The sequence below is a fragment of the Protopterus annectens genome, chromosome 7.part0 (genome assembly GCF_019279795.1).
Source record: "Protopterus annectens isolate FY-2018-M chromosome 7.part0, PAN1.0, whole genome shotgun sequence".
NCBI classification, from domain to species: Eukaryota; Metazoa; Chordata; order Ceratodontiformes; family Protopteridae; genus Protopterus; species Protopterus annectens.
The window spans coordinates 1,660,645,465-1,660,664,820 of record NC_056739.1 but is presented as its reverse complement, the minus strand read 5'-3'; the positions used below and the strand labels follow the sequence as shown (position 1 = coordinate 1,660,664,820).

The window sequence follows — 19,356 nt, the reverse complement described above, 5'->3', positions numbered from 1 at the left end:
CCAACATATGGGCCATTGAAAATGTACAGCTCCTCCCATTCTGCCATGATGTAATTAGCAAACATGAGTGCTCCCACAGCTACCCCGGAAATTTGCCTAAAGAATTGGCCTTCAAAATACAGATAATTGTTTTTAACATATTAATACATTACTTATGTGATGTTCCTTGATTTGTACAAACCTTTGTTTGCTTGTGAGGGGGAGATGAGACAACCATCTAACCTTCAGTTGTACTAAATGAAAAGTGTGTTTCAAGTGGTTAATGTTGACAAAAGGGAACATAAACTGATTATTTTTTTCTAAGTAATACATTAGTTATTTGGTATTTATCTGTTTTAGCCTTCTATGTTTTATATCACATAGGATTATGGCACCCAAGCCTACAAATCCACTGATAGCCCCTTACAGTGACACAGATAATGACGTGATAATACAAGATCAGAGGCTCCATGGAGCCTTTCTGCTTGAGAGAGGATGTTGGGATGTGGCTGCCAGTAAATATATTGGGAGCCAATTAATCAATGATGTCAACACAGTAGGAAGTTTTAGAAGAAATTATGAACAGGTGCAGAATTGGGCCACTAATTTGATCTGAGCAAAGTAGCTGCAGTTGCCAGAGAACAGCATGCTACATGGGGTGTTCCTGCTACTGAGCCCCCACTGACACCAAATGAGGAGTTTCTGTCCACTGTCAGAGAGCCAGAGAGCTCAGTGGAAACTGCCCACCATCTGCTTGATGTTGGTACTGATGTGGCTGGGAGGTCAGTTGTGTCCCATGGTAGCTTCCAGGTAAGCTTACATATTGCAGGTTTTATATTTGCTTGTAGGGTAAAATATATAAATTGAATAGTACTTTCTGTGAATTTCTTTTTGTATCTGTACCTATTGATAATTAATTAGAGTTATACACGAGAGTTACTCAGTACACAAGGGGGTGGATGGACATCTCAGCCAAGATTCAGTTTCAGCTATTTCTTACAGGGTATATATGCAATTGTGTATTCACTGTCTCCCTGTGTTATTTCCATTGTGATGCTTAATTGTAATCCTTTCCTTGCTTCTTTTGTTCCAGGACCCACTGTCACCCTGGGTAATTTCCATTGTGATGCTTAATTGTAATCATTTCCTTGCATCATTTCTTCCAGGACCATCCTCCCTGCAAAGTGTGGAGACATCTGCACATGGTAAGCAAATGTTTGTTTGCTTATTACTGACAATTATTTAGATATATAATTATGTGTATGTGTGATGAGGGTGTAATAAGTGTCTGTACCGCTGTACCATCTGCAATTGTATGACCAAAGTTACTTTGTTATCATATATATGGTTTTACATTCTGAACAGTAGTAATTTCCTTGTTGCCTATTATTACAGGTGATCCTGACAGTGGAAGTGTAGAACTCCTACTAACTGATGTTGGTGTAACAGTAGGGTCTGATGATGATGCTGGCCAAACGGCAGCACAGTTGGCGGGGTGCAGATGTTGAATTTGACACTGTTGTTGTGATTAACACTTCCCTTGTATTTCCTTCAGACACAGTCAGTATGCCTACGCATACCAATTCCACCGAGCCCTCAGATATTAGACAGGTTGAGGCTGAGACACTTCATCAGAGTAGTATGGTTACTGTGACTTCAGGGCTGGTTTATTCTGTCCATAGCCAAAGTGTGGGTGAGGTGCCACAAAGGAAGGTTGGTTGGGGTGCTTGGAGGGGGCCTGTTGTCCACACTCCACCTGATCCTGGTGTGTTATTACATGCCACTCATATATATTTAGGACCATCGCGGAGGTACAGGCACATTCCACTAGGGCCTCCAAGGACATGCTCAGGGTTCTAGATTTGGCATAGGCTGACATGCATGACTGTCTCCACCATGTAGCTGATTCAATGGATTGGATGAATGACATGATGGAACAGGCAGTGTCTGTGATGGAACATATGCTGGAATGGGAACAGTATCCACATGGTCATAGGTCCACAACATCATCTGTTGCTAGCCAACAAGACAGTGCCCAATCCTGCTCTCATAGTGGCACTACTTCCACTGTTCCATCGGTGAATGAGGTATCCACACTCAGATGTGATAGGCCATACAGTTATTGACCTGGCTGTAGTTGTGAGGAGAGCTTATCCAGCAAACATCGCTCACATCCAGGTAGCACCAGCACATCTGATCATGGACATGAACGTGTCAATGTAACTCCTGGCAGAGCCAGATCTCTTGGTCGGGGGTGATGACAATGAACTGTTACCTCTACCACGCATGGCTCACACCTGTCTGACATGCCAGGATGGAGAGCTAGCACACAGCTTGGCATTGTTCATGCAGACACTCACACACACATTTCACATTGAATGCCCATACAGATACCCACACATAGCAGGCATATGAAGTGATCATGAGGCTTGCAGGTCATTCTATCTCAGTGGCCATTTGATAATTAGCTACATTTTTGCCTATCTTTCTTACTCACACACACACTCACTACTTTTGTTTCAGCCTTGACTTGCTGCATCCCCCCAAACCCCACCTTGTATAAATGATGATAACTGTGCCATATCCTTATTTTTTTTTACTTTGGAATACATATGCATTTTTTCTGATGCAGAAGGTACATAGCTACCTGAGTGCTAAGTGTATGTATTATTGATGCTATTTTGAAACATATTGATTTCTTACAGCCTTTTTACTGTTTACTACCTTGAAATCTGTGATACATCAATGAGGCTTATTATTCCACTTATGAGAATGTAATGATAATTAGACTTTGGACTGCTTTTTCTATTTTGTGCATTTTAAATGCATGAGGCATATTAGCTGATAAATGGCAGAAATCTATTGCTATAAGTAAGTCCTTCACATAACGATGACATTGCTGGACAACTTACCACATTCTAATTAGGTACATTTTCAAGTAACAGTATTCAAGTATCTGCCGTTCATTTGTGTTCCTATGCATTTATTTTCATGTTCCAGGTTCAATACTTACCTTGATAGTCCTGCAGTTACAACTGTTGTACTTCAGGGCTGAATCTGTGTGATGTTAGCAGTGCACAGCCATTACATGGGTAAGTAAAGGTTGTAAGCATTGCCTGGCATCAATTCTACTGTATGTATGTGCATGGGATGAAAGTCGTACCCCTTAGGAGGTCAGCATGTGTGATAGTCATTGCCTCTTGTACTGGGTAAGGGCACATTGTGCACACCTCCATGTACTTACACCAACAGCATCTGGTAGTTCCCCCTCTGACTCCTCACCTGCATGTGGCTGTGGTGACCTTAGCAATGGTGGAGGAATGTGTGCTCTTTCTGCTTGGTGTTCTTATTGCAGCTGTTTTCTCATGATAACATTCTGTAGGATAATGCAGACAGTAATAATTTCTGAGCAAGTACTTTGATTGTGCTGCAGAGCCCCCCCCCTCGATGTATCCAGGCACCAAGACCTTGATTTCAGCAGCCCAAACACATGTTCTATGATATTTCTGTTTTGAGATTGTGCTTCATTGTAGCGTTCCTCCATGGGTGTATATGCATTTCTGATGGGCATCATCAGCCATGGCTTGAGTGCATACCTTCCATCCCCCAGTAAATGATCTTGTGGAATATCCTCCTGGAAAACTTCTGGTAGAGGTGAGAGTTGTGCAAGATATGGGAGTCATAGTAACTGCCAAGGTTGCCAGCAGACACATTTAGAATGATTCCCTTAGCATTACACATGACCTGGCAGTTAATGGAGTCAAAGTCCTTTCTGTTTATATAGACCCTTCCCTGTCCCATGGGTTGTACTTTGATCACAATGTGCATGTAGTCTATGGCACCAGGGCAGTGTGCTATGGGGTAGAAATCATGCATAGTTGTAGCTCTGTCCTTTGGATGATATGGGTAAAATGAATGTAGTTACTGGCATACTGTTGCATAGCATTCAGGAATTGATGTAGGATCCTGGATGCTGATGCTTGCAACACCCACAGCATGTCCCATGTTGGTATCCGGAAGGTTTGTGTAACTAAAATTCTGAGTGCTACTTATACCTTGGTCTCCACAAGCACTGGTTCCCCTTGCTTTGCCCTTGCTTTTAGTTGAGGATGACAGACGTTGCAGAATTCCTGGAGTGTGTCTCTATCCACCCTGCAGTGCTCTATTATTTGCACCTCATGTAGACTATGAAAAGATAAACAGGGTCTAAACTCTCCTACTTGCCCAAGGTCTATCAGCAGCAGCAGCAGCATAGACTTGAGCCTGTTGCACTTACACATGCTGAAGAGCAAATAGTTTCCATGGTTGTATTCCAATAGGTTTTGGATTCAAGGTAAAAGGCTACACTAAGTGTATATGATTGCTTTATAGCTTGTTGAATAGCTCCACAAATTTGTATTGGTACATTGGCATACAATTCAATTGCTTATGCTGTGATTAGCATGCCACAATGTTTTTACTATGTCTGTGCATCTTTACACATTCTGCAGAGCCACTTACTGAATACAAATTGGCGGTCTATTGTGTGTGAGTCACTCCGTGATGCACTCGTGGTTTTGGCAAGCCATGTAGAGTTTATTGAAGGCAGCCTCATACAAAGACTGATTCTAAACTAATAATTGCACCAACTGAAATGGCATAACCTGCAGTGGATGTATTTTGAATTTATAAATTATCATATACAACCAATAGTTCCTGTCTTATGTGGTAATGTGGAGAAAGAGTGCCCTGGATTTTATCCTGTATCTCTATGAAACTTATTCTTCTTTATTTACTGAAGTTCAAAGATAAGATACAAATGTAAAGAATTAGGCATACTGCAAGAAAAGAGTTATAAATCCTGAAAATGAAAGCAAAACTACATAGAACAGTCAACCACTGTTTCTCATCAAGATCAAAGAAGAAAAATAGACCATAATAAACAAAACACTGAAAAAGTGGTAGTTTATTCATGGCCACAAAAAGCATCAAACCAGACAGTGTAAAAGCCATCTTTGCAGCAGGTAGTGAAGAGAAATGCAAATGAAAAGCATGGTATCTACAAGGAGAAATCAGAAATAAAATACCGAACGACTATTCCACAGGTTGTATGACCAGAGCAACAAAGCAAAACACAGCAAGAAATGTTCTAATGCCAGCTAAAATGTCATATGCTGAGAATGAGGAAGTTGCAGAAGATAAGATACCATGGCGTAAAAACAATAAAGCGGCAATAGCAGGTGAGGGCAGGTAAGTGCGGCTAGAAATATATGAAGTATTAAAGAGTTGGCACTTTATACCATGGATAACATATGGTGATGTGTGTGCCTTGTGGGGGGTGAGGGGATTTCCAGAGCGATGTGATCAAAGGACTCAAATATGGCAAAACATATTTTTTATGACAGAAGAAGAGAAATATTTTAAAGTGTCAGGAATCAGATAAAAATATTTTAACTAAAAAGTTTGAGTCCTTTTGCATATATGAGAAGAAGCTAGCTGTTAAAATGATGCAACGACAACAGATCACAGAGCATGTATTAATGCAAATATCTTAGAAATTCAACCAGAAATTGATAATTTGCATTTCAGCAAAATGAGGGATCTTATGAAACAAGTTTTCACCAATCTTCTACTGAATATACAGTTTTGTGCCTTGAAATTGACTGCATAATCATTATCTGCAGAAAAATAAATAATTAAATGGACATTCTTTGTAAATGGTGCAAACATTTTATATCATCATAAGCTAAACTTCATCAGAACAATAAACAATTAGTATTAATATATAGTTTACAATATGCTCATCTAAACTACTCCCTGTATTTTAAGCAAATGTCCTTACCTGAGGGAAGCTACTGGAAGAAAACCATTGTGTCTCACAGGATCATTGGATTGAGTGGTATAATCTATTCCAATCCCAGATACTTTGGGAGATATGGCAGAAACCAAGGATATGTTATAATTAGATCTGAAAGACATCAAAACATTTACAATTTCAATGGCCACCATGAAGCAAATGATAATGATACTGACAAAAAAGGACATAGTCTGCAAAAACTATGCCTTGGATCATCTGACATTGGTGGTTAATTTGCTCATTTCAGAACAGAACAGTCTGAAAGAATAGAAGTCACTGGAACACCTTGAACATGTCTTGTCTAGCTGATTCAAAGAAGATATATAGAGCTTTGTTAGGCTGTATTATATCTGCCCTCAATGAACATCCATTTAGAAACATTTGGAGACGAATTTCAAGGATCATGATCTTCAAACTACAGAGCAGAGTACATTTGGCTATACTTCACCTTATTTATTAGAAAGCGGGGCACTTCACAAGTGATAAGGAACCAAGGGCCCAATTAGATAAATAGATACAGGATTTTCAGTTCTGAATGCTTAAAACCAGAAGATGACAAGAAATGGGCTGACACACAGCAATAGTGATGCACCAAAGGATGCTACTATTTTATTCAAGAGAATTGGTTAGGTGATGTATGAAAAATATAGCCTCTGAAAATAAGAATGCTACTGCAATTCAATCATACTCTTTAGATTTGCAGTTGGCCTCATTCACTTTTGGAAGTCAAAATCCACCTCATCTTCCCCCTATTAACTAAATCATTTAAAAGTCAACCTTCCTTTTGCTGCCGATGAAATATCCAAAGGCTGTGGCTTTAACACTGTCAATAAATACAAAGTCTCTTCAGCTGTGAACATTTCAGCAAAAGGAATGCTATGTGTTTCCTGGCCATTTCATTTATGTCTCCCACTCCCAAATGAACTAGTAAACCAGAATATATGTCAGATCTAGAACATTTATCAATACTCTGCAGATGAATCCTCACGAAAACATAAAACATCCTTGCTAACACTTTATTAAATGTAACACTGAATAAGAACAGTCTTTCTTACAGTTACTGTATGCAGGATATTATGCTCTTAACTGTGATCTGCTTGGGAAAAATGTCTTTGCAAAGATGTATTTGAAGGTTGATACTGACATATAGTCTGACTTAATGGAAAGCCACATAGTATGATCTCAACATTAAAAGCCCACGAGGGACAGCAGAGCATCAAAATTGTAGAAAATAGAAAGAGATCAAGCATTCTACCATAGCTTGCATTACCAATGACTTATTTTACTGCAAATTCCCCATACTTTTCCAAAGCAAATAAAGGAATCATTATGTACATTTCACCTATTGTAAAAGAAAATCAGGATTACTTACATAGAAGGAGTGTAACAGTTTCAGAAAAAAAAAACATTATAGTCATTCAATTTCTACAGTTTGGTGAACTCCACACATAGTTCATATAATATATATATATATATATATATATATATATATATATATATATATATATATATTACCAGTTGTGCAAACTCAAAGCAAAATAAATAAATAATACAATCAATAAGCTGAGCAGATACAGGAAGCTAAACCAAAACCCTGATAAATATAGTCATTTCTCTAAGTTAATTTGCATATATATATATATATATATATATATATATATATATATATACACATATGTATGTATATATATATATATATATATATATATATATATATATATATATATATATATCTGTAAGAATAGTAATCTTATGACATATTGCTTGACAGTTGCATTTTTTAGCCCTAATATGTACAGAATAAAAGAACCTCAATATGTACAATATTCCTGTTTGATATACCTTCACTTTGTACATGCAGAAAGACATTACAGATAAACTCAACATAAGATGTTATAGCAGGGCTCCACCAATGACACTTTCAGACAAATATACTCTAGGTATAAGTATGCAGGGGAATCCTCAGCAAATTATCTATCTGTAATGTAATCCATGTGTGGCTCAAATCAATTTATCTCTGAAACCAAAACTGCCTTTTTCATATAATATCTTTTTATTTTCTTTTTCAAGGATGAACATGAACAAGTACTAATTAAAAGTATTACAGTGCAATTGTTGATACGGAACGACAAAAACAGTATAGCATTTTATAAAACAATCATACAAACATGCCAAAAACAAATAATAAACAACTTATGTTTCAGATGGAGGTAGTACAAGAATTTATTCATGATGTAAATGTTTAAGCACATGCAACAGAGAAACATGTGTGATATTTAATATAGATGATCAATGGGCAGATAAATAAATATAAAGTAGTGTAAATCATTTGTAAGAGAAGTTTCATGTTATCATTAATTTTCCTTGATTTACATGACCTTGACTTTGTTTATGAACTTCTTTGGCTGTTTAAGTATTTAACATAGTAACAGAAAGCTTAAAAATAGAGACATTGTACAGATATATCATTCACTAGATAAATAATAAAACACATTTTTCTTTATTAAGCGCTGATATCCTGTATTCATAGAACTGTCTGCTGGAAAGTTATTTATTTATTTCAAAGATGGAATTTATTTGCCTGAGAAAAGAGATATCCATACTTTTTAAACAATATAACACATCCAGAATATGCACCACAAATTTACATTAAATAATCTACATTCATGGAACTCTGGTAAACAGGAGGAAAATAAGATGACATCTTAATCAGTGTAAGGTGGGCATTAGAAAGATTGCAAAATGAATATAGTAGGGTAGAACTTCATAAAAGGAAAACAGTGGAATTAATTAGCTCATCATTTATTTAATGAAAGTCCTGCCTTTATATTGGGGTAGATCTTACGTCATTACGAAAAATATAAAAGATGATCAGTAAATTTAATTTTCAAAAACACAGGTTATTGGCAGAAATAGGTTTAGAGGGTAATAAACTTTTCTTTAAAGTAATATATTTTTTATATGTATTCAAACTATAAAGATACTTTGAAATGTAACAAATGAAGTTTATAATACTTTAGTATCCTGTAGGAAGCCGGTGGTTCTTTAAAACAAAGATTTCTGACGTACAGCTTCTTCTTTAAACGTTTCCTGTTAGAAGTGACTGAAGAAGTGCAGTTTTTATTTACCACTTGTTCCACTCCAATTAGAATTCTGGGTTTGTCAAAAATATGGGGGTCAAATTGTGCTATCTTATAAAGTTCACACTCCCTTAACAACAGACTGTACACACTAGTTGGACAATACAAATAGAATGTAGTGTTTAAATTTATTATTTATTACCTTTTTACCATAACTTATTCAATATGCGCAATCAGATTAACAGCTTTTAAGAGTCTGACAGCTCTACATAGAATATATCACCTTATTAAAATTGGCAGTTTTAATCCAGCCACATGCTTACTTGGTAATAACTCACAACATGAAACTGTAGTAGACTTGGTGCATGACATGGTTTATTTATTTGCTTAAAAGTTGAGACTCCATATTACATAAACAAAATATAATTTATTTTTGTATATTTCATGAATGTAAATTCATACAATGATATAAACCCATTATTTAGCTTTATGTCTCATCATAGTTCATTTGTATTTTATACTGAACTGAGCTATAAAAACAAATCTATCTAAGTAAAAGGTAGTTATATAGACAATATTCAAAATATATCATATAGTAGACATTTCTCCAGCAATACTTTAGTTCTGTAGCATTAATACTTTTCAGTTTTATAAGTTACATTCCTAATTTATATCAGAATTTGTAATTATTAGTTGTGAATTTCTTTCTCACTATAATGGTTTCAGCCTCTATATAGTATACTGCCCCAGTTAATTTGAAAATTTCTAAAAAATGAGAGAGTGGTACACCTTTCCTATTTTTTTTATAGATTTATTGTTATAGATAAAGTCCAAAGATGAGGATACTGATATTTATGTACAACAGATAGTACTGAGGCATTGTACAATATCACACAACTTGAAGGATTAACATTGTCTGACCAAAACAGCCATGGAAAAATTAAAATGATTTCCAAAATTGTGATACACTCCATTCAAAAAATGTGGTTCCAGTCAGGCTAATCTTGTGTATTATATATCTAGCATTTGATATGTGTTATATTTACCAATCTTCACTATATCTGCAGTGGTGGTGGTGCTGCGGTAGCATTGTCACCTCACAGTAAGACGCTGTCCTGTTCGATTCTCAGCTAGAGTGTCTTCTGTGTGGAGACATGCGTGAATGGGTGTACCTTCATTGAAGGTTGTGTGTTAGAGCTGGCAACTCGGCACGTAAAAATCTACTGCCAATCATTAGCTGGCTGGCGTTCCGCTGTGGCGACCCCTAACCAGGAAAAGCCGAAAGACACAACAACAACCAATCTTCACTGCATAAAAAATAAAATAAAATAACAAGTTTGATGTAGATATTTCCATGAGTGGCTCTTCCAAAATGAAGATGTCCTTGTTTTTGACACTCATCAATATTATTATTCTCATATCTAAAATGTTACTTTTGAACAAAAGATTCCATTATAAATTCATTATTTGTTCTTTGTAATTTAAATTTTATGTAGGTCTGATATATAGGATCATAGAATCATAGGAAGTGACTAGGCTATTGGCCCTGAGGCCTTTACAAGCCTAGCCAAGAATTTAGCCCATGTTCTGACAAGTCAGCACCCAATGCTCCTGTCCAATAAGGACACAGGTGGAATCCCAGAGGTACATTTTCTGTTCCCTATCCAGTTATCCTGGTTGTGCTTAAAAAGGGATAATGAAATACTCTGCTTGACATGGAGAGGGGGTCTATTCCACAGAAGGGAAGTCTCTGGGAAACAAATCTGTCCCACCAACAAGTCCTATTGATGTCATCAACCAGGTTGAGGTCACATGTGTGAGTTACTTGAGTGGAGCTAGACTTGTGGATATGCAGCAGTCCTATCAAGGCAGGGTCTGAGATTGCTTTTTATGCCAGACAAAAGTCACCTCTGAGGAGTCTGCATGAGACTGAGTAGAGGGACAGGGCTTTTTAGCCTATCTGTGTAGGGAAGATGTTTGAGGCCCTGGATTTTCCTGGTGAGGAACCTCTGTTGTCTCTCCAGCTGCTCTATGTGCTTAGTGACGTACTTGCAAAAAGAGGTATTTTACTCAATAATGGGTCTTATAAGAGAAGAATACAGAGATGTTATGACCTCCTTGTAACTGAATAAAATACCCTTCCTAATGAGGTGAGCCATGTAGAAAGGTTTCTGTATAATGGAGGCAATATAGTGATCAAAAGTCAGGTTGCATGTGTTAGGACCTTGTTATTAACATGATAATTTGTGGGGACATCACTCTCCCCAAAGAGGATAATGATGCATTTTTTGGCATTCAGTTTGAGGCTATGTTTTTGCCACCAGTCATTTGTTTGAGTGAGACCCTCTTGGAGGATGTCCCATCACTAAGGGAATTGATGACAGCAGCCAACTTGCAGTCATCTGCAAACTTGGTCAGCCATAGCCCACTAGTTTTGGCCTGCACCTCAGAAAAGTATATCTCAAACAACAGAGGCCCCAAGACCAATCCCTGGGGTACACTACTCATTACAGTCTACTGCTTGATGTGGCTTCCCCTATCTTGACTAGGTTAGTTATATCAGTGAGCCAATTTGCTACCCATCTGGTAACACACAGATTGATGCCTAGTTGAGAGAGTTTTTCTGTCATACCAGAGTGGAGAATAGTATTGAAGGCTTTGGCCAGGTCATGGTAGGCAGTGTGTACTGTCTTCCCTCGTCCATGGCTTCCGTGAGTCTCTAAAAGAAAACAATCAAATTTAACTGGCATGATCTCCCCTTGACAAAATCAAAGTATGTGGGATCAAGTGTTTGGAGGTTGCTAATGTCCTTGTTAATAAGGTCCATGATAATCTGTTCCATGGCCTTGCAAATTAGGCTAGTTAGGCTGATGGGTCTATAATTTCCTGGATTGGTGGATGCTCCACTTTTGTGCAACGGGATGATAGTGGCTGTCTTCCACTCAGCTGTGACAATGCTAGTACTCAGGCTTTGGTTGAATAGGGTGCCTAATGGTGCTGCAACTCCTGCCTGAGTTCATGTAGGGTGCAGCCTGGGATATTATCGGGTCCCATGGAGGTTGTATTTTTTGCGTATGAGACGGCAGTAATGACTTGCTCCCTAGAGATAAGGGGAAGGGGTAGGTGCTGGGGATGTCCTGATTTACTGATGAGGGGAACAGAGAGGTGAAGTTTTCAACAAACCTGTCTGCCAGCAGGTTGGCTACATCTACAGCATTTGTGTATGTGGTGTTCTTGACCACCATTTCTGAGCAGATCTTAATGCTTTTTTTGAGATTGTGGATATATATGAAGAAGGCCAGCCAGTTTGGACTCAAAGTTTGCTTTGCAGGATTTCACTAGTGCTCTTATTTACTTGTTCAGGCTAAGGAGAGATTGCTTCCAATTAGGCATCTGTTTTTTCTTGGTCCTGGACAGTGATTCTTTTCCTTTTATTATAGTTTATTTATTGCAGTTGTTCACCAGACATGTTTACTCTTCCTTGAGGAGGTTGATTTTCTACTGTCTGGTATTCCTGATTCCATGTAGCTATATAGATGCTTGTATAGTACTTTGGTGTAGGTTTGGACATTTGTGCCAGTTCTTATGGAGTAGGGCAGGGCTGTAAGCTGTTTGTACCTTCCCTCAGGAGGATGTAATCAGCTTTGGAGAATTTTTTTTGTTTGGACCCTGGTTGGGGGGGGGGGTGTTGGGGCAGATGGTGACTTTGAAAGTGACCACTTTCTAGTCAGATCTTATCAGGAAGATGACATTGTAGTTATGCTGCAGTGGTTACTTATGTTGGTTAATACCAAGTCCAAAATATTATCACCTCTTGTTGGTTTGTCGACCATCTGGTCCAAGACCTTTGCAATGATGAAATCAAGGAATCTCTGGGCATTTGTGTTTTGGCATAAGTAGTTCTTCCAATATTTGGCTGGATGTTAAAGTCACCCAGGATCAGGGTAAAGGGTTGAATCTTGACAGATTTGAAGAGGTCCAGATATGTAGAGTGGGCATCTTGAGTCAAAGTTGGGGGCCTGCAGCTAGCTATGATTTGAATAGGGGTCTTGTCAATGGTCAACTGCACCTGGAGTGTCTCCTGCATGACATACATTTTGACCAGCCTGGAGGTGTGATGTATTTAATAGATATTGAAACCCCACCTCCTTTTGCTTTGCTGACCATGGTTTGGGGTCTGAATGTATGATATGATGAGTAACCTGGTATGGCTAGGGTGCTCCCCACAGCTTTGAACCAGGTTTCTGTGACTGCACAAATGTCAGCATCTTCCACAGTTAAGAATGCTTGCAATGAGTGCAGTTTCATGTTCAGACTCCTAGCGTTTAGCAGCATGACCTTTAATTTGTATTTTGATGAAATTTTCATGTTGGTAGTTTTGACCTCAAGGCATTGCCTAAAAAAGGAACTATGGGGGAGGCAAGAGCCTTTGCCAGAAGTTTGAAGCCCAAGGGAGACAGATGTAGGCCATCTCTGGCAAAGCATCGTGGTCTGTCGATCATGTCCTCCTAGGCTGTCAGGTATTGAATCCCTTTAGAATGACACCAGAAAATATGCCAGTTGTTAAAGTCAATCATTTTCTGTTTGTATTGAGGCATCATTCTGGGTGATGGTAGAATGCTGCTTAAGGCTAGGGACATACCTGCCTGGGACACATATTTAGTGAGCTCGATCATATTTCTCTTCATATAGTCCAGGGAGGTACATCTCATGTCATTCATGCCAAAATGGACTTTGACAGAGTTATTGTAAGATTATGCTCAACAAGGTTTTAAGATTGACAGTAACATTGCTACAAATATGCAACATGAATAAGGAATAAGATAAAGCTTGCTTAAATGCAGAAACAGAGTTTAGTAATATGTGATCAGCATCCATACTAAATGAATGTGGCTTAAAAAAATAAGGAATTTCTTATGAGTGTATTACACACAAATCAAGAAAGCTGACTTCTTACAGACTTGGCAAGAATGTAAAAAAAAAAAAAAAACAGGATATAGCAGAAAAAATCTAATCTGCTTTCTTTAAAGAATGGACAACAGGACATGTGTTTATCCACAAGGCATTTCCTTGAAAAATATGCTTTTCTAAGAAAGTTTATCCACAAGGATTTCCTTAAAAATATGCTTTTCTGCACTTATCAGCATTTGCACAAGAACAGATGTTTCAGCATTTGCATCATCAAGGCAGTATCTTTCCAAAACTAAGAGGGAGTGCTTAACTAAAAATATATATAAAGTCTGTATTAAATCCAGTTATGTTAGGAGTACTGGTAGAGACATATTTGTCCCGAGGTAAATGGTATATCTCTCACATCATCTGTGCTATATGAGAAGTAAAGTAGAACAGTACCTGAAGCGGCAACATTAGTCCATGTGGTTTATTATAAAAAGTTATTTGTTACTTCTCTGAGTTGATGCTGCAAAGTATATTCTCTCATCATGTATATTTTGCAAGTTTATGTATGCAAAGACTAAATGCAACTATAACCAGACTTTGATTTCAGCAGAATCCAGCCAGCAAGACTGAGTGTCTTAAGAAGACTTCAAATCCATCACAGTAAGCAGCACCATAGTAACGTCAGTAACAAAAATTAATTTTCAATGGCGAGCCTACCTGCATTCAAACACAGTGGGAAGGGTATGACCTGCAGAGGGTCACTTCAGTCAAATTGCAGTAACTAACAGTTGTACATATGTGTAATTTCTAAACAGATGTACTCCAGTTTATGCAGCTTGCAGCAGTAAAGTTTTTTCAGACGTCTTAATCGAGATTGAGCCTGAAGTCCACGGACATTGCAGTGCCATATATTCTCCAAGAAAAGGTGGATATCTACTTTAACAGCAGTTTGCTGCCTGTGGTGTTTCCCCAGGTTTTCAAATGACTGAAAAATTTCCAGCCATCAGCAACAACAGCCTGATCACCTGTTTTCTTGCTAACTGGTAAGACTTTTTTCTGTGTCGCATTTTTAGTATGGATGCTATTAGACATAATTTGTGCAGGAATAAACCAAGCCTTAGTAAATTGCAATGTTGATATACACAGCATATTGTAAATGTAAAACCTTATTAGGGCAGGTTGATAGAAAGACATTATGCAAATGTATTACAATATTTGACTGGTATCTCAAAGAAAACCATGTGTAGTATGACAAATGTTTATTGCGTGATTCAGATGTTAAACTGTTATGTCCTGTCACCACATGTGAAAGGTTAATCTCAAAGTTGCAACAGGAATCAACTCAGTTACTGACAGGACCACTAGTACATTTTGTTACAAAAAATGTAATAAACTTCTAAGAGACAGACACAATGAGTTCAGGAAGTTTAGACAAGTTATACAAACATTTTTCCAAAAGTGCATAGGAATTTTAAATTCAGCAGATTAGGTTAATAAAGAAGGTCAGAAAGACCAAGCAACATTACAGGAAACTCTTAAACAGCAGTTACAAGATAAAGGAAATAAATTAGCTGAGCATAAGAGAACATTGGGAAAGAGCAGGAAACTACAGCTGATCTGTACAAAAGAAATATATTTTATAATATGTTTATGTTTTGAAAATGGTTAAGCATACATGGTAAAATGGTAAAATACAAATAATTCTCAAATGTTTAAAACTTCCATTCAATTAAAGCAAGATATTTATCAGTACTACAGTAAAGTAGAGCATATGACTGCCATTCACATAGCATAATCAAAAGATAAACAACAATTCTAGTGTATAAAAATTAAATAAAAATTGTTAATAAGAGTAAAGATTTAAAGTCACAACACTGACATGATTGTATAAAGATTTAAAGTCACAAGTCTGACATGCATGTATTTTCTTTTTATACAATGCACAAGAATAACAGGCAGACAACAGCAAATATAAATAATATAAAAATAAACATGTATTCGTTAAGCTAATATCTATTTGTTTTTTACAATTTTTTTATAACTGTATAGTAACACCACACCAGTTAAAGTTCTGAATTTTAAAAAGAAATAAAATCACGGATGGAATTAGTCAAACAGTCTTTGTAAAATGAATGGCAGAGAAGTTAAATAAATAAAAAAAAAATACTGACATCAAAAGTTAAAAAATATGTAAGCTAATTGTAAAATAATGTTTAGTTATGTAGTATAAATACATAGTTATGCAAATCACAAATATAAGTGCATTTTACTATTAAATTGCAAGCGTATTAACAGATCGTTAAAGGAAAAATGCAAAAAAAATTAACTATTGTTTACAAAATCTGAAATGTGAGATCAGACCTTCCTAGACTGGATGAATAGTTACAGGAAATGTTGGAAAGATAAGATAAGAAATGAGACTGATTGCCAAACAAGTAGCTTGAGTTTTTCTAAAAAAAGTATTGTTATTGAAACATAATTGCAATAAAATATCACAATTGTGCATATATGTCACTGATAAAAGTAAAAAACCTCAGTCACATCAAATATAGCCAACAGATGGGTTATAGTATACATACAGTTCAAATCAATTATATAGGAGGGTACAAATAACTACTAGTAGTAGCAGACAGCAAAGGCAACAGAAAAATATATATTCTATCATTAAAAACAGCCAAACAATTATTTTATTCTCACAGCATAAAGCAAATAAACAATACTGCAGTACTACAGTGGGAGGGGTACTTTCTCGGTTTTACACTGACTATGTGAACAGTATGTATTGCAAAAGGGTATAAAATAAAGCTACATGAAGAAATATCTCATTTCTTCTTGACAATACTCTTTTAGGGGGGAGGGAAAACAGGTATTAGTGCATTAGAAATACTGGATTAAACCTGACAGGATAAGATATTTTACAAGTTGCTAATAGCTATCATTCTAGTTATTAATATTAAATTGTATTTACAACCTGTTAAACTGTAAAGCTATACAAGAGATGGCTTAAAATTGCTTTATTAAAGGTACACAAGAAAAAAGTAAAGATATGTAAAAATTGAACAAAAATGGTCACTATTTTTAATAGGTTTTTGGCAAGACAATGTTGGTATGCAAAAAGCATAAATGTTTCTAATTTCTGCGTATGTAGTTGCCTCTGGTGGCAATTTCACTAGATACTTCTAAAGAAACATAAGAATATTCCAAGAGTTTGCTTGATATTAATGTTACTAAATTTGTAAGTTTGGACTAAATGTACGTTACAGTCTCTTTATGGAAAGAATTCAGTACAAAAGAAATGAATGTCTAGTAGTAATATTATCACTGGTTTTAAGTTAGAGTCTTATTACTGGTTTTTGGACCATCATTTTATCAGTAAAATAGTATTGGTTACCCCAGTTAGAGAAAAATTATATTAAAATATTGTACTCATACAGCTAATGGATTAATATGTACATAGCATTCTTTAGTGTATAAATCATGTTTTTTTTTAAATCCTCAAGTATGAAATATACTGAAATAATTGCATTTATTCTAAGCCCAGTTCAGTACTTTATGGTCACTTCACTGTCAACCAAGATGTTAATGGGCGGTTCAGAGACATGACCACAATGTTATGGTTAAAATGATATTAAAACTGCATATTTTCAGCAGTGTATAAATACTTGGAGTAGCACATAGTTCTTGTCTCGTATAGATATTAGTCTAGCTCTAATCTTTTGATATAAAATAATCAGTAAAAGTAAAGAGTTAATTCCACAGGTGCAAAGAGTTAATAAAAGAGTACTAAGTCATAAATTAAATTCTGTGGTTGCAAAAGAATACATTAATCAAGTTAAAAAATAAAACTAAAGCAGACACAGCTCATAACTGATAAAATACTTTCACAGAATGGTCTGTAAAAGAAAAAGTTGTTAAATACATTCAGTTTTAGTAGTAATACTTGATATCATTGTATTAACTATGTAAAATTGCATTTTGACTTTTGTATCAACAGAAGACTAAAGATTTTGTTTCTTAATGTGTTTTCTAAATAATGTGATCAAAATACATATCAGTATAAAGTGCTTTAAGTATGTTTTAAAATAAAAAGACGGAATTATAAGATTATACTCAACAAGGTTTTAAGGTTGAAAGTAACTTTGCTACAAATATGCAACATAAATAAGGAATACGATAAAGCTTGCTTAAATGCAGAAACAGAGTTTAGTAATATGTGATCAGCATCCATACTAAATGACTGTGGCTTAAAAAAACGAGGAACTTGCTTATGAGTGTATTACACACACATCAAGAAAGCTGACTTCTTACAGACTTGGCAAGAATATAAAAAAAACAAGATATATCAGAAAAAAAAAAAAACAACCTGCTTTCTTTAAAGAATGGACAACAGGACATGTGTTTATCCACAAGGTGTTTCCTTGAAAAATATGCTTTTCTAAGAAAGTTTAAAAATATGTTTTTCTAAGAAAGTTTATCTACAAGGTGTTTCCTTAAAAATGTGCTTTTCTGCACTTATCAGCATTTGCACAAGAACAGATGTTTCAGCATTTGCGTCATCAAGGCAGCATCTTTCCAAAACCAAGAGAGTGCTTAACTAAAAATATATATAAAGTCTGTATTAAATCCAGTTATGTTAGGGGTATTGGTAGGGGCACATTTGTCCCGAGGTATTGTTATATCTCTCACATCATCTGTGCTATATGAGAAGTAAAGTAGAACTGTACCTGAAGTGGCAACATTAGTCCATGTGGTTTATTATAAAAAGTTATTTGTTACTGTTCTGAGTTGATGCTGCAAAGTATATTCTCTCATCAGTGTATATTCTGCAGGTTTCTGTATGCAACAGACTGAATGCAACTATAACCTGACTTTGATTTCAGCAGAATCCAGCCAGCAAGACTGAGTGTCTTAAGAAAACTTCAAATCCATCACAGTAAGCAGCACCACAGTAACTAGAGTAACAAAAATTAATTTTCAGTCATAACAGTACCTATTGTTGAAAGATTTGTGTACATGTGCGATATGGTGGATTCTGGCACCTGAAAACAACTAACCATGACTTTCTCCTTTTCCAGAGGGGTGAGGGGCACATCTGTATGTCTCACAATGGAGTCTCCTATGACTAACAATGTGGGTTTATGGTTAGGCCTTAGTGGCTGAGAGACACAGGCATGTGGACTATGGGTGGCATATGGTGCGGTGGGCTATGGAGTTCATGTGTGATCTTGCTTCGGAAGCCTCTTTTGTTTGGGTATGTTTTTGTTGAAGGTCTCCTCATATATGGGTATGTACTATGTAGGTGTGGGTGGTGTTTGAGGACTGGTGTTTGTGTTGCCAACCTCCTTAGTGCCAGATACACTGGCTTGTGAGGGAGAGAGCATAGAGTCTAGGTTCTTAATGTAATTGTATCTCTCACAAATTGTGTTCCTAGGTGGTAGTAGTAGAGGGTCATCCATGTACATGAGGTAGTTGCTACACTGTCTCAGGATGCCCATATCAACCAAATGGCAGGAGAAACCATGGGAAATTGTCCATCCATATTTGTTAGAATCTGTGGGAGAG

At 36.4% G+C, this 19,356-nt stretch overlaps 1 protein-coding gene across 2 annotated transcripts in view; it reads right to left on the bottom strand.

Annotated features, from left to right (window-relative positions):
* The window catches only part of SLC38A3 (solute carrier family 38 member 3), a 1,194,467-nt gene that overhangs the window by 848,253 nt on the left and 326,858 nt on the right, over positions 1-19,356 (bottom strand). The window contains exon 3 of one of the 2 annotated variants that reach the window (XM_044078187.1): positions 5,801-5,926. The exons of the other annotated variant lie outside the window; for it this stretch is intronic. Within the exon in view, the coding sequence (XP_043934122.1) occupies positions 5,801-5,926 (126 nt within the window). The remainder of the gene's footprint in view (positions 1-5,800; positions 5,927-19,356) is intronic. 2 annotated transcript variants of the gene reach the window in all.